General features: G+C 36.6%; 6 gene segments (V, D, J or C); all 6 read left to right on the top strand.

The window, feature by feature from the left end:
• The first annotated feature begins 309 nt into the window (after nucleotides 1–309).
• On the top strand, nucleotides 310–16840 carry LOC108880891 (immunoglobulin heavy variable 4-59-like). The segment is given in 3 exon segments: nucleotides 310–365; nucleotides 5433–5509; nucleotides 16606–16840. Coding segments are annotated over 3 exon segments (267 nt in total).
• Nucleotides 1896–2487, top strand: LOC108879230 (immunoglobulin heavy variable 3-48-like). The segment is given in 2 exon segments: nucleotides 1896–1981; nucleotides 2063–2487. Coding segments are annotated over 2 exon segments (459 nt in total).
• On the top strand, nucleotides 3811–4349 carry LOC127143013 (Ig heavy chain V region 5A-like). The segment is given in 2 exon segments: nucleotides 3811–3936; nucleotides 4042–4349. Coding segments are annotated over 2 exon segments (351 nt in total).
• LOC108880863 (Ig heavy chain V region 914-like) lies at nucleotides 14311–14862 on the top strand. The segment is given in 2 exon segments: nucleotides 14311–14426; nucleotides 14522–14862. Coding segments are annotated over 2 exon segments (366 nt in total).
• An 888-nt stretch (nucleotides 16841–17728) lies between the features above and the next one.
• On the top strand, nucleotides 17729–18321 carry LOC127143005 (immunoglobulin heavy variable 3-48-like). The segment is given in 2 exon segments: nucleotides 17729–17860; nucleotides 17951–18321. Coding segments are annotated over 2 exon segments (363 nt in total).
• An 879-nt stretch (nucleotides 18322–19200) lies between these two features.
• LOC108879215 (Ig heavy chain V region 6.96-like) lies at nucleotides 19201–19987 on the top strand. The segment is given in 2 exon segments: nucleotides 19201–19300; nucleotides 19391–19987. Coding segments are annotated over 2 exon segments (366 nt in total).
• Nucleotides 19988–23859: the final 3872 nt, after the last annotated feature.

Below are 23859 nucleotides of genomic sequence, written 5' to 3'. Positions count from 1 at the left end.
TTCTTGTCATGCAGGAGCAGATTTTTTAAATCACCAGTTGCTGTTCACTAAATTGTATGACAGGCATTATATTTTTTATGGTATGCTCATATGTTTGAAGTAAGTATGTTGATAGTAACAAAAAAGAAATACAAAAATCTGTACGGAAAACAGCTCACATCATATTTAAAATATTGGGGAAAAACAGACTCTTCTATTGGCTCCAGTTTGACCAACACTGATGCTTCATATATTTGATTCTATGCAAATTCAGTGACCTTCCTTGTTACTCAGCTATAAAAACACATCAGTCTCACCATCAACATCAGTTTCACCATCAACCATGTTTTCTGTAGCTCTGCTGCTGCTGTTGGCAGCTGGATCCTGTGAGTCTCTCTTGATTTATCATAGTCAACATTTCTTCTATTGCTATGTAACTTGAGAATTTATCACAAAACATTTTCTTCATTTTTTTTTTTACAGGTGTGAAGTGTGTACAGTTGACACAGCCAGCCTCTGTGACTGTGCAGCCAGGTCAACGTCTGACCATCACCTGTCAGGTCTCTTATTCTGTTAGCAGCTACTGGACAGGTTGGATCAGACAGCCTGCAGGGAAAGGCCTGGAATGGATTGGATATGCAGCTGGATCCAGCGCATACTACAAAGATTCACTAAAGAACAAGTTCAGTATCAGCTTAGACTCTTCCAGCAACACAGCGACTCTAAATGGACAGAATGTGCAGCCTGAAGACACTGCTGTGTATTACTGTGCCAGATACACACAACAACACAAACCATCTGTAGACCTGAACAAAAACCCCTCAGTGCCTGAACACTTGTAACATGAAGCCACCAGAGGAGGAGCCCTCAGACCACTAATGATTTCACACCAGTTCACTGTTGAGGAGAGAAACAGTCTTTGAACAATCAGCAATAAAAAAGGCAATAGAAAATATAATGTACAGTAATAATAACATTGGGGAAGCAGTTTTCAAAAATAACAGACTGATATCAGCTGATGACTGTGCACATTCCACTGTTACCTATAAGACAAATTAATTTTGCAGCTTCTTTTCATTTTGAGTTTGACCTATATGCATACTTTTTTCTTCACTCAACTGCTGTTTGATAATAACAATCGAACGAGCTGTACTGTGTGGTTCCTCGGTGGGAAGTGAAGTGTGTGTGTCTCAGTGAGAGGACAGAAGAGCTCACATCAGTTCAGCTTCACCATCAACCATGTTCTCTGTAGCTCTGATACTGCTGCTGGCAGCTGGATCCTGTGAGGATCAGATACTTTATCTAATGAACTGTACTTTACAATAAAATTGTGCCATGAGATTTTAGATGTCCTATTCTACAGGCAGTGATTGATTTTTATTCATATATATATGAAGATACCAATTTATTAAGATGGGTAAAAACAAACCGAAACAAAAACAAGTATAATGTCATTTATACATCCACAAAGATTAGATTTTGTTGGAGGATACAATTTAAACTTATAGTCAGTTTCAGATTCTAAAAGCAAAATCACTTCTATAAATTACTGTTGTTAAAGTCCAGCACACAAAACACCAAACATTATCTTGTCTATGAGCACAAGTCAATACAAAACATTTATCTCCCAAATGTTCTAATCTTACTTCAGAGAAGATGAAAAACTTTCAAACTTTACTCAAGGTAACAGTGTTTTTTTTCACTGAACAATCTATTTTTGTTGACAAACATGGCTATATAACATAACATAACATATATATAACATAACATAACATATTTTGTTTGTTGTACTTCTGGATTTTTCATTATCAAAAAATCAACAAATAAGATGATGGATTGAATCTAACTTTCTCCTCCCTGTGAGGAGGAGTCAATGCAAAACTCAGATGTCTTCCAGCTCTACTTATCTGACTGTAGAGAGGATGACAGAGAACAGTGGACACACAGTTTAACATGATGGACTATAGGACAGGACTGCTGCTTTTAACTCTCTGCTGGGCAGGTGAAGACTTTCACTGATGTTGATCTGACATGTCTTTGAGCTAGCCAACACATGACTTGCATTTCTTCTTTGGTTTGACAGGTGTTGATGGTCAGAATCTGAAGGAATCTGAACCCGTGGCTAAAAGGCCTGGAGAATCCCACAGACTGACCTGTACAGCCTCTGGAATCATATGGCTCACATTCAGCAGCTATGCTATGGCTTGGATCAGACAGGCCCCTGGAAAAGGACTGGAGTGGATCGCTTATATTGACACCTCTAGTTCTCCTATCTATTACTCCCAGTCAGTCCAGGGTAGATTCACCATCTCCAGAGATGACTCCAGTGCCCACGTCTATCTACAGATGAACAGTTTGAAGACTGAGGACACAGCAGTGTATTTCTGTGCCAGAAGACACACAGTCAGAGACAGTAATAGGAGAGTCATACAAAAACTACCTCCTCTTTTTTACCACCACCACTGGGAATATGAGCAGCTGCACAAGGGTTAATACTTTTTCTTACAGGCACATTTTAGAGTTTGTCATGAACATCAATGTATCTGAAATTTTCATTTAGGTTCTCACACACTCCAACATGAAGCAGAGCCTTCCAGAAATTAATTAGTGATTTCACTCTGCACAAACAATATCAATGAACAAAGCACTTTAAGTGTACATAGTATAAATAAATGTTGATGCAATTTGAGTTTGCCTCCTAAAAATTACCTTTCTATACACTTAACCTGTAACAGCAAATACTTTTTGAAGGAAACTTAACTGTGACTGGATTTCAATAAACAAATTCTCATTATATGTTTTTTATATAAACATAATAAGGAAATGTTGTTCATTTATGTATCTGAAAATTCACAAATACATTGATATTGAACATATCAGTAAAATCTTCATAGATAACATATTTGTTTTCTGTACAATATGCAGTAGTACACTAAATTATCATGCAAGAATTTAGTGGAACCAACTAATTTTTCAGATAAAACAACCAAAGGCAGCACAACAATCTGGTTGTTAAAATCTTAGCCCAAGTATGAAATGAAATAAAGGCAATTCTACCAATTCTACAACCAAAAAAATATTTCTGTAAATTAGACTAATGTCTGTAAAATATGTGGAATCTGAGAGTAAAATATTATGCTGTACTTTCTCTTATGAAATCACTAGAGGGCAGTCAGTGTCAAATTTCTCTTTCTGTTGCTAAAAGGAGACGCTCAGATCTGGTGTTCTCACTGATCTCTACCGTCTGACACTTGAACCCTGAACCCTGGATTAATCAAACTGTTTCTTCCATGAAAGACAAAAAAGGCAAACAAGAATTATACAACAACACTGCGTGATATTCTAGTATTTATTTTAGTAGTAAAGTCTTTTATTTAAATGTGGTGTTAACATGATCCTGGCTGCTGTCACTACTTCTTTGTACAGTAAACAAATAAGTGACTTCGTAAATGGATAAGAAAATGCTATGTTCAAATGTTTGAATTAATGTATCCGAGACTGGAGTAAACCAATTTTGTCAGGAAAGCAGCACAAAAAAGTGAAACAAAATAAATAAATAAAATAAAATAAGAAAATGAACAGATTGTCAAGTACTGTAAGTAACTTACTGGTAGATGTTTTCTATTATTCATGGTGAAGATTTCCCTTACCTTAATGTTGACATTAACATTGAGAATAGTAACAATTTTCCTAATCCATCACATTGTTTGCAATTAAACTAGAATGTGATGAATGTAACCAAGAATTTGGTTTCAAAGCAACACACTTTGGTATAAATAGTTTACAGCAAAAGCAGAGAAGTTAACAGTTGCTTGATTGTATGCAAACTCAGTGACCTTCCTTGTTACTCAGCTATAAAAACTTCACATCAGACTGTCAGTGGAGTTCACAGCACGTCAGTTTCACCATCAACCATGTTTTCTGTAGCTCTGCTGCTGCTGTTGGCAGCTGGATCCTGTGAGTCTCTCTGGATTTATCATAGTCAATATTTCTTCTTTTGAAGAAGAAAAAAGACAAACAAAACATTATAACAAAACATTTTCTTTTTTTTTTTTTTTACAGGTGTGAAGTGTGAACAGTTGACACAGCCAGCCTCTGTGACTGTGCAGCCAGGTCAACGTCTGACCATCACCTGTCAGGTCTCTTATTCACTTAGCAGCTACTGGACAGCTTGGATCAGACAGCCTGCAGGGAAAGGACTGGAGTGGATTGGATATGGATGTGCTGGATGCACCTCAATCTACAAAGATTCCCTCAAGAACAAGTTCAGTATCAGTGCAGAGTCTTCAAGCAGCACAGTGACTCTAAATGGACAGAATGTGCAGCCTGAAGACACTGCTGTGTATTACTGTGCCAGATACACACAATAACACAAACCATCTGTAGACCTGAACAAAAACCCCTCAGTGCCTGAACACTTGTAACATGAAGCCACCAGAGGAGGAGCCCTCAGACCACTAATGATTTCACACCAGTTCACTGTTGAAGAGAGAAACAGTCTGGAGATGTTTAGCTGGAAAGACATCAAAAGAACATAGCATGATGTTTTATAATATGCAATAATGATAATAATATAATTAAGTCTGAGAAAGGACAGCGGTGATCAATGATGTGGAGATTGATAATAACAGTCTAGTTAACATAAGCTTTTACAGAAAAAGTAAACTGAATTTTAGATATTTTCTGTGTGGAGATAAAAACCAAATATCAAAAAGGTTTTTCATCTTCAATGACACAATAGTAACATAGTAATCACTATCTTCTTTTAATTGCAGGGAAATGTCCATAAAAATAGTACTACTACAACAAACCAGCACAGGCAAACAGTCAGGTATGAACTATAATGAATCCTAATTGATCAAGATTGTTTTTTTATTTCTCACACAACCACGGACAGAAAAAGGTAAAATATGTTCATTAATCCAAAAAGAAACTCGAGCTAAAGATGTTTAATGCATATTATCACAATCAATGCAGTCCTTCATGTTAATCGCATTAAGAATAGTGGTAATGATCCATATTCCTGTTTACAACTATACTAGAATTCACAAACATTTATAGCAGTTTACTCCAAAAGTAAATGTGCCAGCTGTTGTTGTTTACAGTGAGAGACATGTCACCATTGAGTATTTAGTGACATGAAGGTGATTTCCACACAGGGGTTCACTCTCAAGATATAATAACACTCAATAGACTCTTCTATTGGTTCCAGTCAGACCAAATGATGCTTCATATGTTTGATTGTATGCAAACTCAGTGACCTTCCTTGTTACTCAGCTATAAAAACTTCACATCAGACTGTCAGTGGAGTTCACAGCACGTCAGTTTCACCATCAAGCATGTTTTCTGTAGCTCTGCTGCTGCTGTTGGCAGCTGGATCCTGTGAGTCTCTCTGGATTTATCATAGTCAATATTTCTTCTTTTGTTGGATAACTTGATAACTGTTTTTACAGATGTGAAGTGTGAACAGTTGACACAGCCAGCCTCTGTGACTGTGCAGCCAGGTCAACGTCTGACCATCACCTGTCAGGTCTCTTATTCTGTTAGCAGCTATGCTACACACTGGATCAGACAGCCTGCAGGGAAAGAACTGGAGTGGATTGGATATAGATCTACTGGAGGTTTTAACTACAAAGATTCACTAAAGAACAAGTTCAGTATCAGCTTAGACTCTTCCAGCAAAACATTGACTCTAAATGGACAGAATGTGCAGCCTGAAGACACTGCTGTGTATTACTGTGCCAGAGACACACAACAACACAAACCATCTGTAGACCTGAACAAAAACCCCTCAGTGTCTGAACACTTGTAACATGAAGCCACGAGAGGAGGAGCCCTCAGACCACTAATGACCTAGACCACCTAGTTCAGTGCAAAGGAGAAAAACAGTCTTTGAACATATTTAGCAGTGGAGATATTAAATGAATGTAAATAATATAATTGAGGCATTTTCCCAAAAAAATGTTTATATGTATGAATATGAATTAATAACAGCATCATGTAAGCTGATAAGTACACTTATACCTATGTGATTAATGCATTATGCAGCTTCTCTTCATTTCTAGTTTGACCAACACAGTGTCATTAAGCGAATTAGCTTATTAATACACTCTTTATACTCACCATAATAATAATCAGATTAGCTTTACTGTGTGTTGCCTTATAAGGAAGTGAAGTGTGTGTGTGTCAGTGAGAGGACAGAAGAGCTCACATCAGTTCAGCTTCACCATCAACCATGTTCTCTGTAGCTCTGATACTGAATCCTGTGAGGACCAGATTATTATTTAATGAGTTGCATATACCTTACATTAAATTGTGCCATTAAATTCTAGATGTCCTTTCCAACAGCCAGTAAATGGTTTTCATTCATGTGTATGACAATAACCATTAACTGGGACAGGAAAAAAAAAAATGAGAGAGGATGACAATCTTTTTCACTTGACTGATGGTAACAATTTTCTCATCGTTGTTTTATTGTCTGAAAAACATGAGTATGTATCTGTATTTTTCTTTATTTTCTCATGAAATAATGGAACTGTACAGTTAAGGGATATAATTATTAATTAGCAATCTATCAATTAAAACTAATAAATTATTTTTCACGTGATGGCGACTGTGCCAATAATGAACAGCAACCAACTTATAAAATGTGTTTTGTCAACCTATTGAACAAAGTATACTGTAACATTCAACAGGTGACTAGTGCGCAATGAATTTTTAGTAACTGAGATCCAAGTCAAATTTAGTTCAACATTGTGAGGAGGAGTCAATGCAAAACTCAGATGTCTTCCACCTCTACTTATCTGACTGCAGAGAGGATGACAGAGAACAGTGGACACACAGTTTAACATGATGGACTATAGGACAGGACTGCTGCTTTTAACTCTCTGCTGGGCAGGTGAAGACTTTCACTGATCTTCATCTAACATTTTTCATTTGTGCCACCAATGTAACACATAAAATGAATTTCTTGTCTTGACAGGTGTCGATGGTCAGACTCTGACAGAATCTGAACCAGTGGTTAAAAGACCTGGAGAATCCCACAGACTGACCTGTACAGGCTCTGGATTCATATTCAGCAGCCTGTATCTAGCCTGGATTAGACAGGCTCCTGGAAAAGGACTGGAGTGGATCGCTTATATCAATACTGGTGGCGGCTACAAATCTTACTCTCAGTCAGTCTTAGGCCGGTTTGCCATCTCCAAGGACCACAGCAGAAAGCAGGTGTATCTGCAGATGAACAGTCTGAAGACTGAAGATTCTGCTGTTTATTATTGTGCCAGCCACAGTGACTGGAGTTGGTTGAGCAGCTGTACAAAATCCTGCTTTACTCATCTTCACTGGGTTGATAGACAGGAATAATGCAATATATGTTTGCTTTTAAATGAACACATACTTTTCCCAGTATTTCATAAAAGTATAAAAATATTCCCACAGTCAAATGATTATGTAAAAATTACCACAACAATAAAGCAGCTATTAATGTAACCGGGTGGTAAATATATCAAAGATATAATTTTCCATTTAGGTTTTAATTCTCAAAGTTAAATGGTTATTTTGTTATTTGTTGTTTTATTGCCAGTGTAACACTGTAAATGTAAAAATTAGATTGAAAGTGTGCTGGCACAGGCACTTTTTGGTGCGGACTTTGGTCACAAGGTGGAGGTATTGCGCATTGTTGCACCTGCCATGTGCATCAAAGTTTTACTTTCTGTTTACGTGCGAACAACCTGGATATTTGCAAAGTGGACGGTCCTAAGATCCAGTCGTGTAAAGTAGTAGGTAAATACACATATATCTTGTGGAATATCCCTGTACAAATATGTAGAAGACATTATCTGTTAATATTGTAACGAGATGGTATGATTTAGGCCCTACTGGAGTTCCTGTCCCAGCATTTTGGATGCATCGACCACTGTGACCAATTTTTATTTCAATTTCAAATGTTTTTTTTTTGTTTTTCAAATGAAGTTGTGGATACTGGCCCCCGAAGAATCATTACACAAAAATAATAGGCATTAAGCATATAAATAATAAAAATGCATGTCTGTAATGATCAAAACACAACAGTCTAGTAACTGAAATCATGACTATGAAATGACAGGTACAAACGATTACATGTATCCACTTTTAGATGAGTCACAGTAGCTCATATATGTGTGGAATCTATGTTACAATGTGAGACTGAAAAATAATGTTGCAGTTTTTATATAAAAACGCTAGACACATCACACTGTATACATGATTTGGTTGTTGTGACAAGAGAGAAATGTAAATTTTCATCAATATGCAAATAAAGGTTCCTCATAAGGAAGTGAAGTATGTGTGTATCAGTGAGAGGACAGAAGAGCTCACATCAGTTCAGCTTCAACATCAACCATGTTCTCTGTAGCTCTGATACTGCTGCTGGCAGCTGGATCCTGTGAGGAGCTTTCAGTGGATTCACACTAATAAACACATTAGAAACACTGAATAGTCAGATGAATGATGGAGATAATGTTGATTTCTGTTTCCACAGGTGTGTACAGTATTGATCTCATCCAGCCAGAGTCAAAGGTTGTGCAGCCTGGACAGTCTTTGACCATCACCTGTCAGGTCTCTGGTTATTCTCTGACTGATAACAACTATGGGACAGGTTGGATCAGACAGCATGAAGGAAAACCAATGGACTGGATTTTTTATATGTGGGGAGGTGGTAGCTTTTACCAAAATGATGCTCTGAAGAACAAGTTCAGCTACAACAGAGACACTTCTGCAAGAACAGTGACTATAACAGGACAGAATCTGCAGCCTGAGGACACAGCTGTTTATTACTGTGCACGTTACCCCACAGTGAAACAAACCACCAACAGACCTGCACAAAAACTCAGCAACACATGTGACTCAACCACAAACACATGTTCTAAATGTGAACAATAATTAAGATGGTACTCTCTAATTAATTGAATGTGAGTTTTCTCATCAGCTGCAAATTCACTTTGAATTTTCTACATGAAACTCCTAGAAATATTTATTCTCTTTATGACATAACATCCATCACAAACACACAGAGTAGTGTTGTTTCTATTATTAAAGCTTTATGTAATATTAAATTGACCATTTAATATTTACAATGACAAAGCATGGGTTACATTAATGGATCAAACTGAAAAAACATTTGATTAAACAATGAGCTTGGCTCATCACAGTCCAAAATACATTCAATGCATTGATTAATTTTATGATATGTTGAGATGAAAAACAAAAGCAGTTTTCATTAATGTTTGTAGATGTTGGTAATTATACAACTATTTTGGATTATTTATCTCAACTTTAACTAACTTATATAAACCTTGTTTGTAAATATGATTTCTGAACCAAAACTAACAAGGTAAGGTTTCATTAACCTAACCCACAAATCAAATTAAATCAAATTAAAACATAACATTAAGTTTCTACTTTTGCTAAACTATAAACTCTGTAATTATATTTTTATTTAATCTTTCATTGTTTTTTTCATGACCCCAAAACAATAACCATTAACCACAAAAATAAAATAAAATGTCTTACTGTAATGATCATACAACAGCATTCTGTGACTACATATATCCACTTTTAATCAAGTTACAATTTACTTTAAAAAACTGGTTGCCTTAAAAAAAATGTAAGTAATGTAAGATGAAAACTTAAGTAGATCTAACTTTAAAAGCTTGAGAGCAAGGTCAACTGCTTTGCACAAAAACCCTGGACTCAGCTAGAGATTTATAATCACATCAAATCAAACATCATAATGTAATAGTTGTATCAGCAGTGGCTGCAGCTCCATCTGTCAGTGTCAGTTCATTTCAGCAGACAGTGAGTAGATCTCAAGATGAAGAGCAGGAAGCCTGAAGAAGCTGCAGTGAATTCTTGTGCTTGTGTGTAAAGATGGTGAACGATTAATCCAACAGTAAGAAATTCTCTGTGGGATTTTTCAGCAAAAGACGTCTTTTCTCATCCTTACTGTTACACTGTCACACTGTCTCACATGACTGAAGTCAAATAACTCATCAGAGACATTTCAGTATCAGTGATAACTGATATAACTGAGCTATAAACTTACATTTAAGAAGAATTCTGAAAAAAGATTCCACACAAATCTTGCGCTCTCTATAACTTCTTTAAAACCATTTCTGAAAGAAGGTAAAAGTGTTTTTAAATTGGTAGCTAACTTAAGTTTCATGTTTCCAACACAAATTTATTTAATGTTGCATATATAGTGTATGGAGATAAATACTTTATATAGAAATATATAAACTTCACATCAGACTGTCAGTGGAGTTCATAGCATGTCAGTTTCACCATCAAACATGTTTTCTGTAGCTTTATTCTCAAGTTTCAGTAACTGAGATCCAAGTCAAATTAAGTTCAACCCTGTGAGGAGGAGTTAATGCAAAACTCAGATGTCTTCCACCTCTACTTATCTGACTGCAGAGAGGATGACAGAGAACAGTGGACACACAGTTTAACATGATGGACTATAGGACAGGACTGCTGCTTTTAACTCTCTGCTGGGCAGGTAAAGAGTTTCTCTGAGTTTGATTTGAAGTTGTTTTCTAAAAGTTCCCAGTTTACAGCAAATTACTGTTTTGTTTGTTGTCTTGATAGGTGTTGATGGTCAGACTCTGACAGAATCTGAACCAGTGGTTAAAAGACCTGGAGAATCCCACACACTGACCTGTACAGCCTCTGGATTCACATTCAGCAGCTATGAGATGAACTGGGTCAGACAGGCTCCTGGAAAAGGCCTGGAGTGGGTTGCCTGGCATGATGATGGTAGTAGCAGCAAATCCTACTCTCAGTCAGTCCAAGGCCGGTTTACCATCTCCAGAGACGACAGCAGACAGCAGCTGTATCTGCAGATGAACAGTCTGAAGACTGAAGATTCTGCTGTTTATTATTGTGCTCGAGAGTCACAGTGACTGAAGTTGGTTGAGCACCTGTACAAAATCCTACAGTGGTAATTTTTTGGGCTGGTGGACCAACACTGATGCTTCATGTGTATATATATATATATATATATATATATATATATATATATACACACACACACACACACACACACACACACACATATACATTTTATTGTATATATTTTTTATGTATATATCTACATAATTTGTGTATATATGTGAAATATGTGTTTTTATAAGAATGAATAAATATTTATTTATTTAGTTATATTTATTTTTTTCTACAAAATAACACAGAATTATTGGCGATTATCCGGGATCTAAACTGAGTCATAATATAAGTGTGAATATAATGTTGCACTTTCTCTTCTAAAATCAGTAGAGGGCAGTCAGTGTCAAGTTTCTCTGTGTTACTAAAAGGAGAATGTCCTCAGGTCTTATAATTGTACATGATACAACACAATGAAATTATCGTATCACTGGGCTTTAAAGTCACATTTCTGGAAAAAATATTCATGTTGCTGGATAATGCATATCAACTACAATATAACATAATGCCACTCTTTCCATCTTTTACATATGCCTCATTAAAACCATGTCTGACAGAAGACAGCAGTCATCCATTTTTGTTTTGTTTCGCCACTTTTTAAATTATTCTATTCTACATAGTAAAACTAAAACTAATGAAAAAAAACAAGAAACCAGAAAAAAGCAAAGAAAAAAAAAAGTTTCAGTTCCCGTGTAGCTGTTTTCCTCTAGAGGCTTCATGTTTTTCTGTCATCAAACATCATCAAACATCTGCCAGTTGTAACAGTTAAAAGTCATTTATGCAAATCTGTAAACCACAGAAAACCTTTTATACTATTCACATGATCCAGGCTGCTATCAGTACTTATGTTTGCAGCAAATGATTATGTATTGCAAATACAAAAAGAAACAAAAAAAAAAAAAAAAATGCTGATTTTACAAAAAAACTGTGCTCAAACATTTGAAATTCATCATGAATCTGATGAAGGAGGTGTTGACAGTCAATACATTCTCTCAAAGAAACAGTTCATATCAAATATAAAGGAAAGTCACTGATTTGAAAACAGACTAAGGTCACTGTAAAAATTATTTATGGAACATTAACATTCCTGCAGGTTTTTCCTTTGTTTCCATGGGTGTAAATAATACTTTTAATGTTTTCCACTATCCATGATGAAAAATGTGTTCATGTTAATAATCTCATAAGTGGTAACAATGATCCATATCCCTGTTTACAACTATGCTAGAATTTGCATTAAAATGTTTTAAATACAAAACATTTAGACATTAATAGTTTACTGAAAGGTAAATATAAACAATTCTTTAATTACTGTGAATGCAGGGATATTTTACTGAAACCAGGGTGATTTCCAGGCATCTTGTCCTCTGCAGATATAATAACACTGAACAGACTCTTCTATTGGCTCCAGTCAGAGCATCAGATGCTTGAGACATGATGAGACAAACTGATGCTTCATATGTTTGATTCTATGCAAACTCAGTGACCTTCCTTGTTACTCCGCTATAAAAACTTCACATCAGACTGTCAGTGGAGTTCACAGCACGTCAGTTTCACCATCAACCATGTTTTCTGTAGCTCTGCTGCTGCTGTTGGCAGCTGGATCCTGTGAGTCTCTCTGGATTTATCATAGTCAATATTTCTTCTTTTGTTGTATAAGCTGATCATTGAGTAGAAAACATTTTTTCTTTTTTTACAGGTGTGAAGTGTGAACAGTTGACACAGCCAGCCTCTGTGACTGTGCAGCCAGGTCAACGTCTGACCATCACCTGTCAGGTCTCTTATTCACTTAGCAGCTACTGGACAGGTTGGATCAGACAGCCTGCAGGGAAAGGACTGGAGTGGATTGGATATGGATGTGCTGGATGCACCTCAATCTACAAAGATTCCCTCAAGAACAAGTTCAGTATCATTGCAGAGTCTTCAAGCAACACAGTGACTCTAAATGGCCAGAGACACATAACAACACAAACCATCTGTAGACCTGAACAAAAACCCCTCAGTGCCTGAACACTTGTAACATGAAGCCACCAGAGGAGGAGCCCTCAGACCACTAATGATTTCACACCAGTTCACAATGAACAATCAGCAATAAAGAAGGCAATAGAAAATGGTATGATGTAATTTCTTCAATTACTGTTTGATAATAATAATTGAATGAGCTGTACTGTGTGTTTCCTTGTGGGAAATGAAATGTGTGTGTCAGTGAGAGGACAGAAGAGCTCACATCAGTTCAGCTTCAACATCAACCATGTTCTCTGTAGCTCTGATACTGCTGCTGGCCGCTGGATCCTGTGAAGAGCTTTTAGTGGATTCACATTAATAAACACATTAGAAACACTGAATAGTCAGATGAATGATGGAAATAATGTTGATTTCTGTTTCCACAGGTGTGTACAGTATTGATCTCATCCAGCCAGAGTCAAAGATTGTGCAGCCTGGACAGTCTTTGACCATCACCTGTCAGGTCTCTGGTTATTCTCTGACTGATAACAGCTATGCTACAGGTTGGATCAGACAGCATGAAGGAAAACCAATGGACTGGATTTTTCATATGTGGGGAGGTGGTGGTTTTTACCAAAATAATGCTCTAAAGAACAAGTTCAGCTACAACAGAGACACTTCTACAAGAACAGTGACATTAACAGGACAGAATCTGCAGCCTGAGGACACAGCTGTTTATTACTGTGTTCGTTGCCCCACAGGATCACAGGTGGTTTGTTTTACTGTGACGATCCAGCTGCTCCATAAACTTAACATTACATTAATACATAACTTTATATTAATGCTGTGTATTTCTTAAATTGTTGTGCCATCAAATTTTAGATTATCTCAATAGCAGCTATAGGTTTTCTTTCAAGTGCCTGAAAATCACAATTAAAATGGGTGAAATCCAAATCATCTCCTCTCAGTTCACCTCATGCACTGGCAAAGTTTAGATATTGTTGGGGAATACTGTTCAAATTAAGTACAAATTTCAGATTGGATCACCCAAGTCAAATTAATTTAATGGTGAATGGTTTTAATACTTAAATAACATTATATTTTTAAAAAATGTAAATAATCATTTTCACTTTCATTCCTACTGGGGTTTCTTTCTCCCTGATGTCATGAAAATGATGTGACTTATGAACAATCTGTGAGAAAATCAACAGTATAACTTAATGAACATTTATTACAGTGTTGATTGTTTTTTGTTTATTTTCTCTATCAAGAAATAGTGACTACATTGTAAAATTGATGAATGATTGTCAGATTCTCCACATTATGCAGACTGTGCCCAAAATGAAGGGCAACCAACTTAAATAGTTCTATACTGACCTCCCTGTGAGGAGGAGTCAATGCAAAACTCAGATGTCTTCTACCTCTACTTATCTGACTGCAGAGAGGATGACAGAGAACAGTGGACACACAGTTTAACATGATGGACTATAGGACAGGACTGCTGCTTTTAACTCTCTGCTGGGCAGGTGAAGAGATTCAACAATTCTCAGATCTCGATTTGAAGATTTCACTACAGTTGTTAACTTAAAACACATACTGAATTTCTTTTTCATCTTCACAGGTGTTGATGGTCAGACTCTGACTGAATCTGAACCAGTGGTTAAAAGACCTGGAGAATCCCACAGACTGACCTGTACAACATCTGGATTCACATTCAGCAGCTACGCTATGGCCTGGGTCAGACAGGCTCCTGGAAAAGGCCTGGAGTGGATTGCCTGGCATGATAGTGGTAGTGGTAGCACCACATACTACTCTCAGTCAGTCCAAGGCCGGTTTACCATCTCCAAAGACAACAGCAGACAGCAGGTGTATCTGCAGATGAACAGTCTGAAGACTGAAGATTCTGCTGTTTATTATTGTGCTCGAGAGTCACAGTGACTGGAGTTGGTTGAGCAGCTGTACAAAATCCCCCTGCTAATTAACACAAGTTACATTTTGTTCATGCTTTTATTGAACTCCATATTTATACAGCTGTGAAGACTAAGTCTTGAAATCCTTATGGTAATTTTACATGTTTAAAGTTTTTTTTAAAATATATTTATATTCAGGAAAGAATAGTGTTTGGGAGAATGAGGAAATTGTATATGATCCTCCTTTACATGAAGTATGAATCATGTTGATTGATTGATTGTGAGTGAAGTGAAAAGTGCAGACTCTGCCTCCTAAAAATTACCTTTCTATACAATTAACCTGTAACAGCAAATACATTTTGAAGGAAACTTAACTGTGACCGACTTTCTATAAACAAATTCTCATTATATGTTTTTTTATATTAACATAATGAGGACATGTTTATTTATGTATTTGAAAATTCACAAATATATTGATATTGAACATCAGTAAAATCTTCATAGATAACATATTTGTTTTCTGTAGTGCACTGTAAAATATCATACATGAATTTAGTGGAATCAACTAATCTTTTCTAATTAATTTAATGTAGGTTAAATAGATAGGGTTTAGGTTTAAGTTTAAAATTAAATTCAAAATAAATATATATTTTCTTAATAAAACAACCAAAGGCAGCACAACAATCTGGTTGTTAAAATGTTATTCCAGGTATGAAATGAAATAAATGCAATTCTACCGATTCTTCAACCAAAAATATATTTCTACAAATTAGACTAATGTCTATAAAATATGTGGAATCTGAGAGTAAAATATCATGCTTTACTTTCTCTTATGAAATCACTAGAGGGCAGTCAGTATCAAATTTCTCTTTCTGTTGTTTATTCAGATCTGGTGTTCTCATTGATCTCTGCTGACTGACACATTGATATTTTAGCATGACTTATTTTAGTAGTAAAGTCTTTTAGGTAAATGTGATTTTTACATTATCCTGGCTGCTGTCACTACTTCTTTGTACAGTAAACGAATAAGTGACTTAATAAATGGATAAGAAAGTGCTGTGATTAAAAATAAAAGCTTTGTTCATTTGAAGTAAATGTATCTAAGACTGGTGTAAACCAATATTTTTTTTTCAGGAAAGCAGCATAAAAAAGTAAAACAAAATAAATAAATAAAATAAAATAAGAGAATGAACAGACTGTAAAGTACTGTAAGTAATATTACTGGTAGGTGCTGCCATCATCATTGTTCATTGTTATTACAGTTAAACTTTATTGAAAACGTTTTCTACTATTCATGGTGAAGAATTCCTTTACTGTAGACCTTAATGCTGATATTAACATTGAGAATAGCAATATTTTTCCTAATCCATCACATTATTTGCAATTAAACTAGAATGTGATGAATGTGACCAACAATTGGGTTTCAAAGCAACACAAACAAATAGTTTACAGCAAAAGCAGAAAAGTTAACAGTTGCTTGATTCTATGCAAACTCAGTGACCTTCCTTGTTACTCAGCTATAAAAACTTCACATCAGACTGTCAGTGGAGTTCACAGCACGTCAGTTTCACCATCAAGCATGTTTTCTGTAGCTCTGCTGCTGCTGTTGGCAGCTGGATCCTGTGAGTCTCTCTGGATTTGTCATAGTCAACATTTCTTCTTTTGTTGTATAACTTGATCATTGATAAGAGAATGTTTTCTTCATTTTTTTTAAACAGGTGTGAAGTGTGAACAGTTGACACAGCCAGCCTCTGTGACTGTGCAGCCAGGTCAGCATCTGACCATCACCTGTCAGGTCTCTTATTCTGTTAGCAGCTACTACACAGCTTGGATCAGACAGCCTGCAGGGAAAGGATTGGAGTGGATTGGATATGCAGCAGCTGGATCCACCACATACTACAAAGACTCACTAAAGAACAAGACTCTTCCAGCAGCACAGTGACTCTAAATGGACAGAATGTGCAGCCTGAAGACACTGCTGTGTATTACTGTGCCAGATACACACAATAACACAAACCATCTGTAGATCTGAACAAAAACCCCTCAGTGCCTGAACACTTGTAACATGAAGCCACCAGAGGAGGAGCTCTCAGACCACTAATGATTTCACACCAGTTCACTGTTGAGGAGAGAAACTGTCTTTGGAGATGTTTAGAAATGAAGACAACAAACAAAACCCAAGATGTATTCCACCTATGCCTAAATGCTGAATGCGTTTTGTACTCATCTTGAGCTCAACATCAACCATGTTCTCTGTAGCACTAATACTGCTGTTGGCAGCTGGATCCTGTGAGGAGATGATACTTGATTTATTGAGCCATTAGATTTTTAATTCATGTGTAAAAATCACAACTAATTAAGATAAAACAAAACATAATGTCACTTCACTTCATTGGCAAAGATTAGATTTAGTTGGGGGATAGAATTTAAATTTAGTGCAACTTTCAAATTCAGATGAATAAAATCACTTCTATCAGTTTTAAAGACTAACAAACAAAATTCATTTGTTGTCAAACTTTTTTTTAACTTTAAATTACAAACTTTTAACTACAATCAAGGTAAAAGAGTCTTTATCCCTCACTGGACAATGTACTTCTATTGACTGAAAATTATGACTTAATGGTTTCTATGCTTTTTTGTTTGTTTATTATTTTCCATATAAAATACAATTGAACATACTCACTTTAGGGGCATTCTAAATCTGATCAATTATTATTAATTTGATATAAACTGTGCTTAATAATGAAGAGAAACCAATTTAAATAATGTATTTGTTAACCTAGTGCAAATTATGCTGAAATATTCAAGAGAGACTCTTGGAGGAATGACTAGTGCACAATAAACATATATTCTCCAGTTTCACCAAACAGTAACTGAGATCAAAGACAGATTCAGTTCCACACTGTGAGGAGGAGGAGTCAATGCAAAACTCAGATGTCTTCCACCTCTACTTATCTGACTGCAGAGAGGATGACAGAGAACAGTGGACACACAGTTTAACATGATGGACTATAGGACAGGACTGCTGCTTTTAACTCTCTGCTGGACAGGTGAAGATTTTTTACTGATCTTGATCTGATATGTTTTCATTTGTGCCACGAATGTAACATATGACATGCATTTCTTTCTTGTCTTGACAGGTGTTGATGGTCAGACTCTGACAGAATCTGAACCAGTGGTTAAAAGGCCTGGAGAATCCCACAGACTGACCTGTACAGCCTCTGGATTCACACTCAGCAGCTACCCTATGAACTGGGTCAGACAGGCTCCTGGAAAAGGACTGGAGTGGATTGCTTTTATACACACAGGCAGTACTTCTATCTATTACTCCCAGTCAGTCCAGGGTAGATTCACCATCTCCAGAGATGACTCCAGCAGTAAAGTCTATCTACAGATGAACAGTTTGAAGACTGAGGACACAGCAGTGTATTACTGTGCCAGAGAGTCACAGTGAGAAACAATAATAGGAGAGTCATACAAAAACTACTTCCTCTATTTAACACCACCACTGGGAACATTCAGTCTCAGAAACAGGTTGTGTTACATAAACATTTTAGGGTTGGTCATGAAACTAGTAATTAACTTTAAGCAACTTCTTTCAAATAAAGTGTTGTCTCTGAATAATATTTCATCTTTTTAGGTTCTCACACACTCCAATGTGAGGGAGAACCTTTGGAAATTTGTTAGAAACTGAATATTTCTGTCTGTCCCCATTTGACTGTATCTTAAATTGTTTTGCTGCCTCCATTGTGATATACAATCTAAATTAATCAGAACATAAGGGAATATTTTTTGTTAATAATAATGAAAAAAGAAAATGAAAATAAAAACCAAGAAATCAATTTGCTTATCAGTGACAGGTTGTATGATACATATAGAGTGTATATAGTATAATGACACTGCAAAACTGCAACATTAGGCACATCTGTTGAAATAAAGCTAATACAGTCCCAAAATAGAGCATTCAATCGTTGTGAAGTTTATAACGTACCAAGGTCCATAAATGGACTTGAATAACTGTTCCATGATGAAACTTTATTATGTCTGTACAACACAGGGTATAATTCTGTTCTGCTGTTTCAGAATGCTCAATCAAATCAATCAATCAATCATAATAGAAAGCATTCTAGGCATATTTAATGTCCTGATTTAGAACAATGAAGAGGCCTTCGTCATGATCCTGAAACCTGTTGCTCTGGATGACTTTACAAGGAATTTTGACCTTTTTCTGACTGTTTGCCTCCTCCATGCGCCTTGGAAGCAGCTGAAATTAGGGTTTTAAAAAATAATATTCACAATGTATGTTTACTAAAACAAAAATGAGCAAAATATAAATGTTCACTCCCAGTAAGGAGGAGTCAATGCAAAACTCAGATGTCTTCCATCTCTACTTATCTGACTGCAGAGAGGATGACAGAGAACAGTGGACACACAGTTTAACATGATGGACTATAGGACAGGACTGCTGCTTTTAACTCTCTGCTGGGCAGGTGAAGACTTTCACTGATCTTGATCTGACATATTTTCATTTGTACCACTAATGTAACATATGGCATTTTTTTTCTTTTTTCATTTGACAGGCGTTGATGGTCAGACTCTGACAGAATCTGAACCAGTGGTTAAAAGACCTGGAGAATCCCACAGACTGACCTGTACAGGCTCTGGGTTCACATTCAGCAGCCTGTATCTAGCCTGGATCAGACAGGCTCCTGGAAAAGGACTGGAGTGGCTTGCCAGGATTGATAGTGGCAGTGGCAGCTACAAATACTACTCTCAGTCAGTCCAAGGCCGGTTTACCATCTCCAGAGACGACAGCAGACAGCAGCTGTATCTGCAGATGAACAGTCTGAAGACTGAAGATTCTGCTGTTTATTATTGTGCTCGAGAGTCACAGTGACTGGAGTTAGTTGAGCAGCTGTACAAAATCCTACTGTACTGATCTTCTGGGCTGACTCTGTTCCAATAAACTCTGTGTACTCCTGGCCAGCAGCCACAGCCTGTCATGTTAAACCAGGCCTTGCTGACAGATGATTGATTTGAAGTGCCTCACCACAAAAAAACAAAACAAAACAAACAAACAAACAATCTAAAGATAAAATTCCTGTTGTAGTTCATAATGGTACAGTTAAGTGTTGTCAAATGTAGCACCTTGTCTCTCTTAAAGAATCAGACTCAGATATGGAAGTATAGTTGTTCTTACTTTATACTCTTTATCATTCATTTCACTTAATAGACTGTTGAACCAATGTGGTCTGTTGAAAAAATACATTCTTTTAAAGTCTGTATTTTGTTTGAAAGCAGTACCTTTTATTTAATTAAAGCCTTAGTCTGAACTTTGTATTCTGAAGCTCCTCCTCCTGTTGTCTCCTTGACATTGTTTTATGCACTTATCTTCCATTTTAATCATAAACTCCACTACTTTTGTGAAGCTAAGACTTTTGTAAATCCATTTCAAGCCCAAAACATCTAACCTTCATGAGTAATGGTATGTTTTCACAAAAGAATTGTAGAATTTCAAAAGGTGAGCTGCAGTTTTTTAGCATTTGGGCCAAATTACCTCATTACCAATTTACAGTTCCTGGATGAAGGGTGCTTCAGCATAGATAAAGATGAAGTTGTGATATAAAACACTGGGATACTATGCAATACGCAAGTACCTTTAAATGGTGCATTTAAGAAATTATGTAAAAAATGAGAAAATACCCTTAGACCACAGACAGGGTTTTTGATGGCCAAGTTCAATCCACTTCTCTTCTCCCTGTGAGGAGGAGTCAATGCAAAACTCAGATGTCTTCCACCTCTACTTATCTGACTGCAGAGAGGATGACAGAGAACAGTGGACACACAGTTTAACATGATGGACTATAGGACAGGACTGCTGCTTTTAACTCTCTGCTGGGCAGGTGAAGACTGTCACTGATAATTTTACAGTTTTTCTTTTTGTGTCACCAACTAATTGTACTGGCATTGTTTTTCATCCTCTTGACAGGTGTTGATGGTCAAACTCTGACACAGTCTGAACCAGTGGTTAAAAGACCTGGAGAATCCCACACACTGACCTGTACAGCCTCTGGATTCACATTCAGCAGCTACAATATGGCTTGGATCAGACAGGCTCCTGGAAAAGGACTGGAGTGGGTTGCCTTGCATGGTACTGGTAGCAACAAATACTACTCTCAGTCAGTCCAAGGCCGGTTTACCATCTCCAGAGACAACAGCAGACAGCAGGTGTATCTGCAGATGAACAGTCTGAAGACTGAAGATTCTGCTGTTTATTATTGTGCTCGAGAGTCACAGTGACTGGAGTTGTTGAGCAGCTGTACAAAAAACCTACAGTACTTATCAAACCCCCTTTACTTCACATTAATGTCCTCATTCAGATAGTTCAAGAACATTAACTTCCATATACACTTTATTACTTTATCAGTGATTAAGCTTTAGAACGTCATTCAAAATAATCCTCATAGAAAATAATCACTCTAAATATATTCAACACTGTTAAATGGTTTTCAGCTCTAATCTGCATTTATGAGTCTTAAGACTGATGATGACCTTTGTTTAGTCTGCAGGAGATTATAATAAAAATTAGAGCTTCTTTCCATCTATAGCCCTTATTGCAGAGACTGTTAAATCATTAAGTGTCTCATTTGCCTGCTGAGATGAATGTTGTTTTACATAATCTATGACAAATGTATGATAAATCTAATGATAAACAAACTTTGTGGATATTGTCACACAGGTGTCAGTTTCCAAGCAGCTGTTTTCTTTGAGAATCCCATGTATTGATTCTTATAGAACGTTACACATGAATGCATGATTTATCACAGTTTCTTCAAAGTGTAAAGATTTAGTTTTTTGTGGATTGTCACACATGTTCTGCTTCACTTCTTCAGTTGTTTCACTTTGGGGGAATATATTTTCTGTTTGTCGGAGGCTTCAAACAGCTGCAAACACTGAAACCTTATTTTATGCAAACTTACAGCCCATCTACCACAAACATCTTTTTACTGCACTGGAATGATCATAGCTGCTGGTATTACTTCTGTTTGCATCAAATATGTGAGTAAAAAAGAAAATAAATAAATAAATGCTACATAGAGTATATGAAAATACACTTTTTATTATGTTTGAGTGAAGTGAAATGACGAACAAACAGCAATTAACAAAACAAATCTGGTGGTGCCTCAGTTTAGAACATATACAATAATATTTTTTGTATTTTTTCTGTCTTACATCAACAATTACAGGCATTAAAAATACATACATTTATCTAAAATATGTTTTAATAGTTAGAAAACATGAGAAACACACAAACATGGTTCATACAAAGTTAGAATTCTGGGTGGTTGCTTCTCTTGTTTCCATGGGTGTATATCAACATCATTATTGTGGGTTTAAATCATCAAATATCTATGTTGAACCAACTTGAATGACTCTCAGATAATGATTCTTTTAATTGATTACAATTACATGAGAGTTCACATAATGTTTTAATATGGAATTGTTGTACAGTTAACAGCTGTTTCAAAACTAAATTCAGGGACAGCTTGAAAATGTTACAGTTTAGTGTGAAATGAAATGGAAATATCATATGTAATACATTGATATTATAGCACTGAGAGGAGTTTTTTTTTTTTTTTCCAGCTTTACCAACATTAAGGATTCATGTGTTCAATATTGCATATTGAACACATGAATCACAGCACGTCAGTTTCACCATCAAGCATGTTTTCTGTAGCTCTGCTGCTGCTGTTGGCAGCTGGATCCTGTGAGTCTCTCTGGATTTGTCATAGTCAACATTTCTTCTTTTGTTATATAACCTGAAAATTTGTCACAAAATATTTTCTTTTTTTTTAAACAGGTGTGAAGTGTGAACAGTTGACACAGCCAGCCTCTGTGACTGTGCAGCCAGGTCAACGTCTGACCATCACCTGTCAGGTCTCTTATTATCTCAGCAGCTATGCCACAGCTTGGATCAGACAGCCTGCAGGGAAAGGACTGGAGTGGATTGGAAGGAGAGGTGGTGGATACAACACATACTACAAAGATTCACTAAAGAACAAGTTCAGTATTAACTTAGACACTTCCAGCAAAACAGTGACTCTAAATGGACAGAATGTGCAGCCTGAAGACACTGCTGTGTATTACTGTGCCAGAGACACAACAACACAAACCATCTGTAGACCTGAACAAAAACCCCTCAGTGCCTGAACACTTGTAACATGAAGCCACCAGAGGAGGAGCCCTCAGACCACTAATGATTTCACACCAGTTCACTGTTGAGGAGAGAAACAATCTTTGAACAATCAGCAATAAAGAAGGCAATAGAAAATGGTATGTACAGTAATAATAACATTGGGGAAGCAGTTTTCAAAAATAACATTGTAACTGATGACTGTGCACATTCCACTGTTACCTAAAGATAAATGAATTTTGCAGCTTCTTTTCATTTTGAGTTTGACCTATGTGAATACTTTTTTCTTCAATTACTGTTTGATAATAATAATTGAATGAGCTGTACTGTGTGTGTGTGTCAGTGAGAAGACAGAAGAGCTCACATCAGTTCAGCTTCACCATCAACCATGTTCTCTGTAGCTCTGATACTGCTGCTGGCAGCTGGATCCTGTGAGGAGCTTTCAGTGGATTCACACTAATAAACACATTAGAAACACTGAATAGTCAGATGAATGATGGAGATAATGTTGATTTCTGTTTCCACAGGTGTGTACAGTATTGATCTCATCCAGCCAGAGTCAAAGGTTGTGCAGCCTGGACAGTCTTTGACCATCACCTGTCAGGTCTCTGGTTATTCTCTGACTGATAACAGCTATGCTACAGGTTGGGTCAGACAGCGTGAAGGAAAACTGATGGACTGGATTATGCATCAGTGGGGAGGAGGAGACTTTAACCAAAATGATGCTCTGAAGAACAAGTTCAACTACAGCAGAGAAATGTCTGCTGGAACAGTGACTATAACAGGACAGAATCTGCAGCCTGAGGACACAGCTGTTTATTACTGTGTACTTGGTGCCACAGTGCAACAAACCAC

This window comes from Lates calcarifer, linkage group LG11, assembly GCF_001640805.2.
Source record: "Lates calcarifer isolate ASB-BC8 linkage group LG11, TLL_Latcal_v3, whole genome shotgun sequence".
NCBI lineage: Eukaryota > Metazoa > Chordata > Actinopteri > Centropomidae > Lates > Lates calcarifer.
This window is presented reverse-complemented; position numbering and strand designations above follow the sequence as displayed.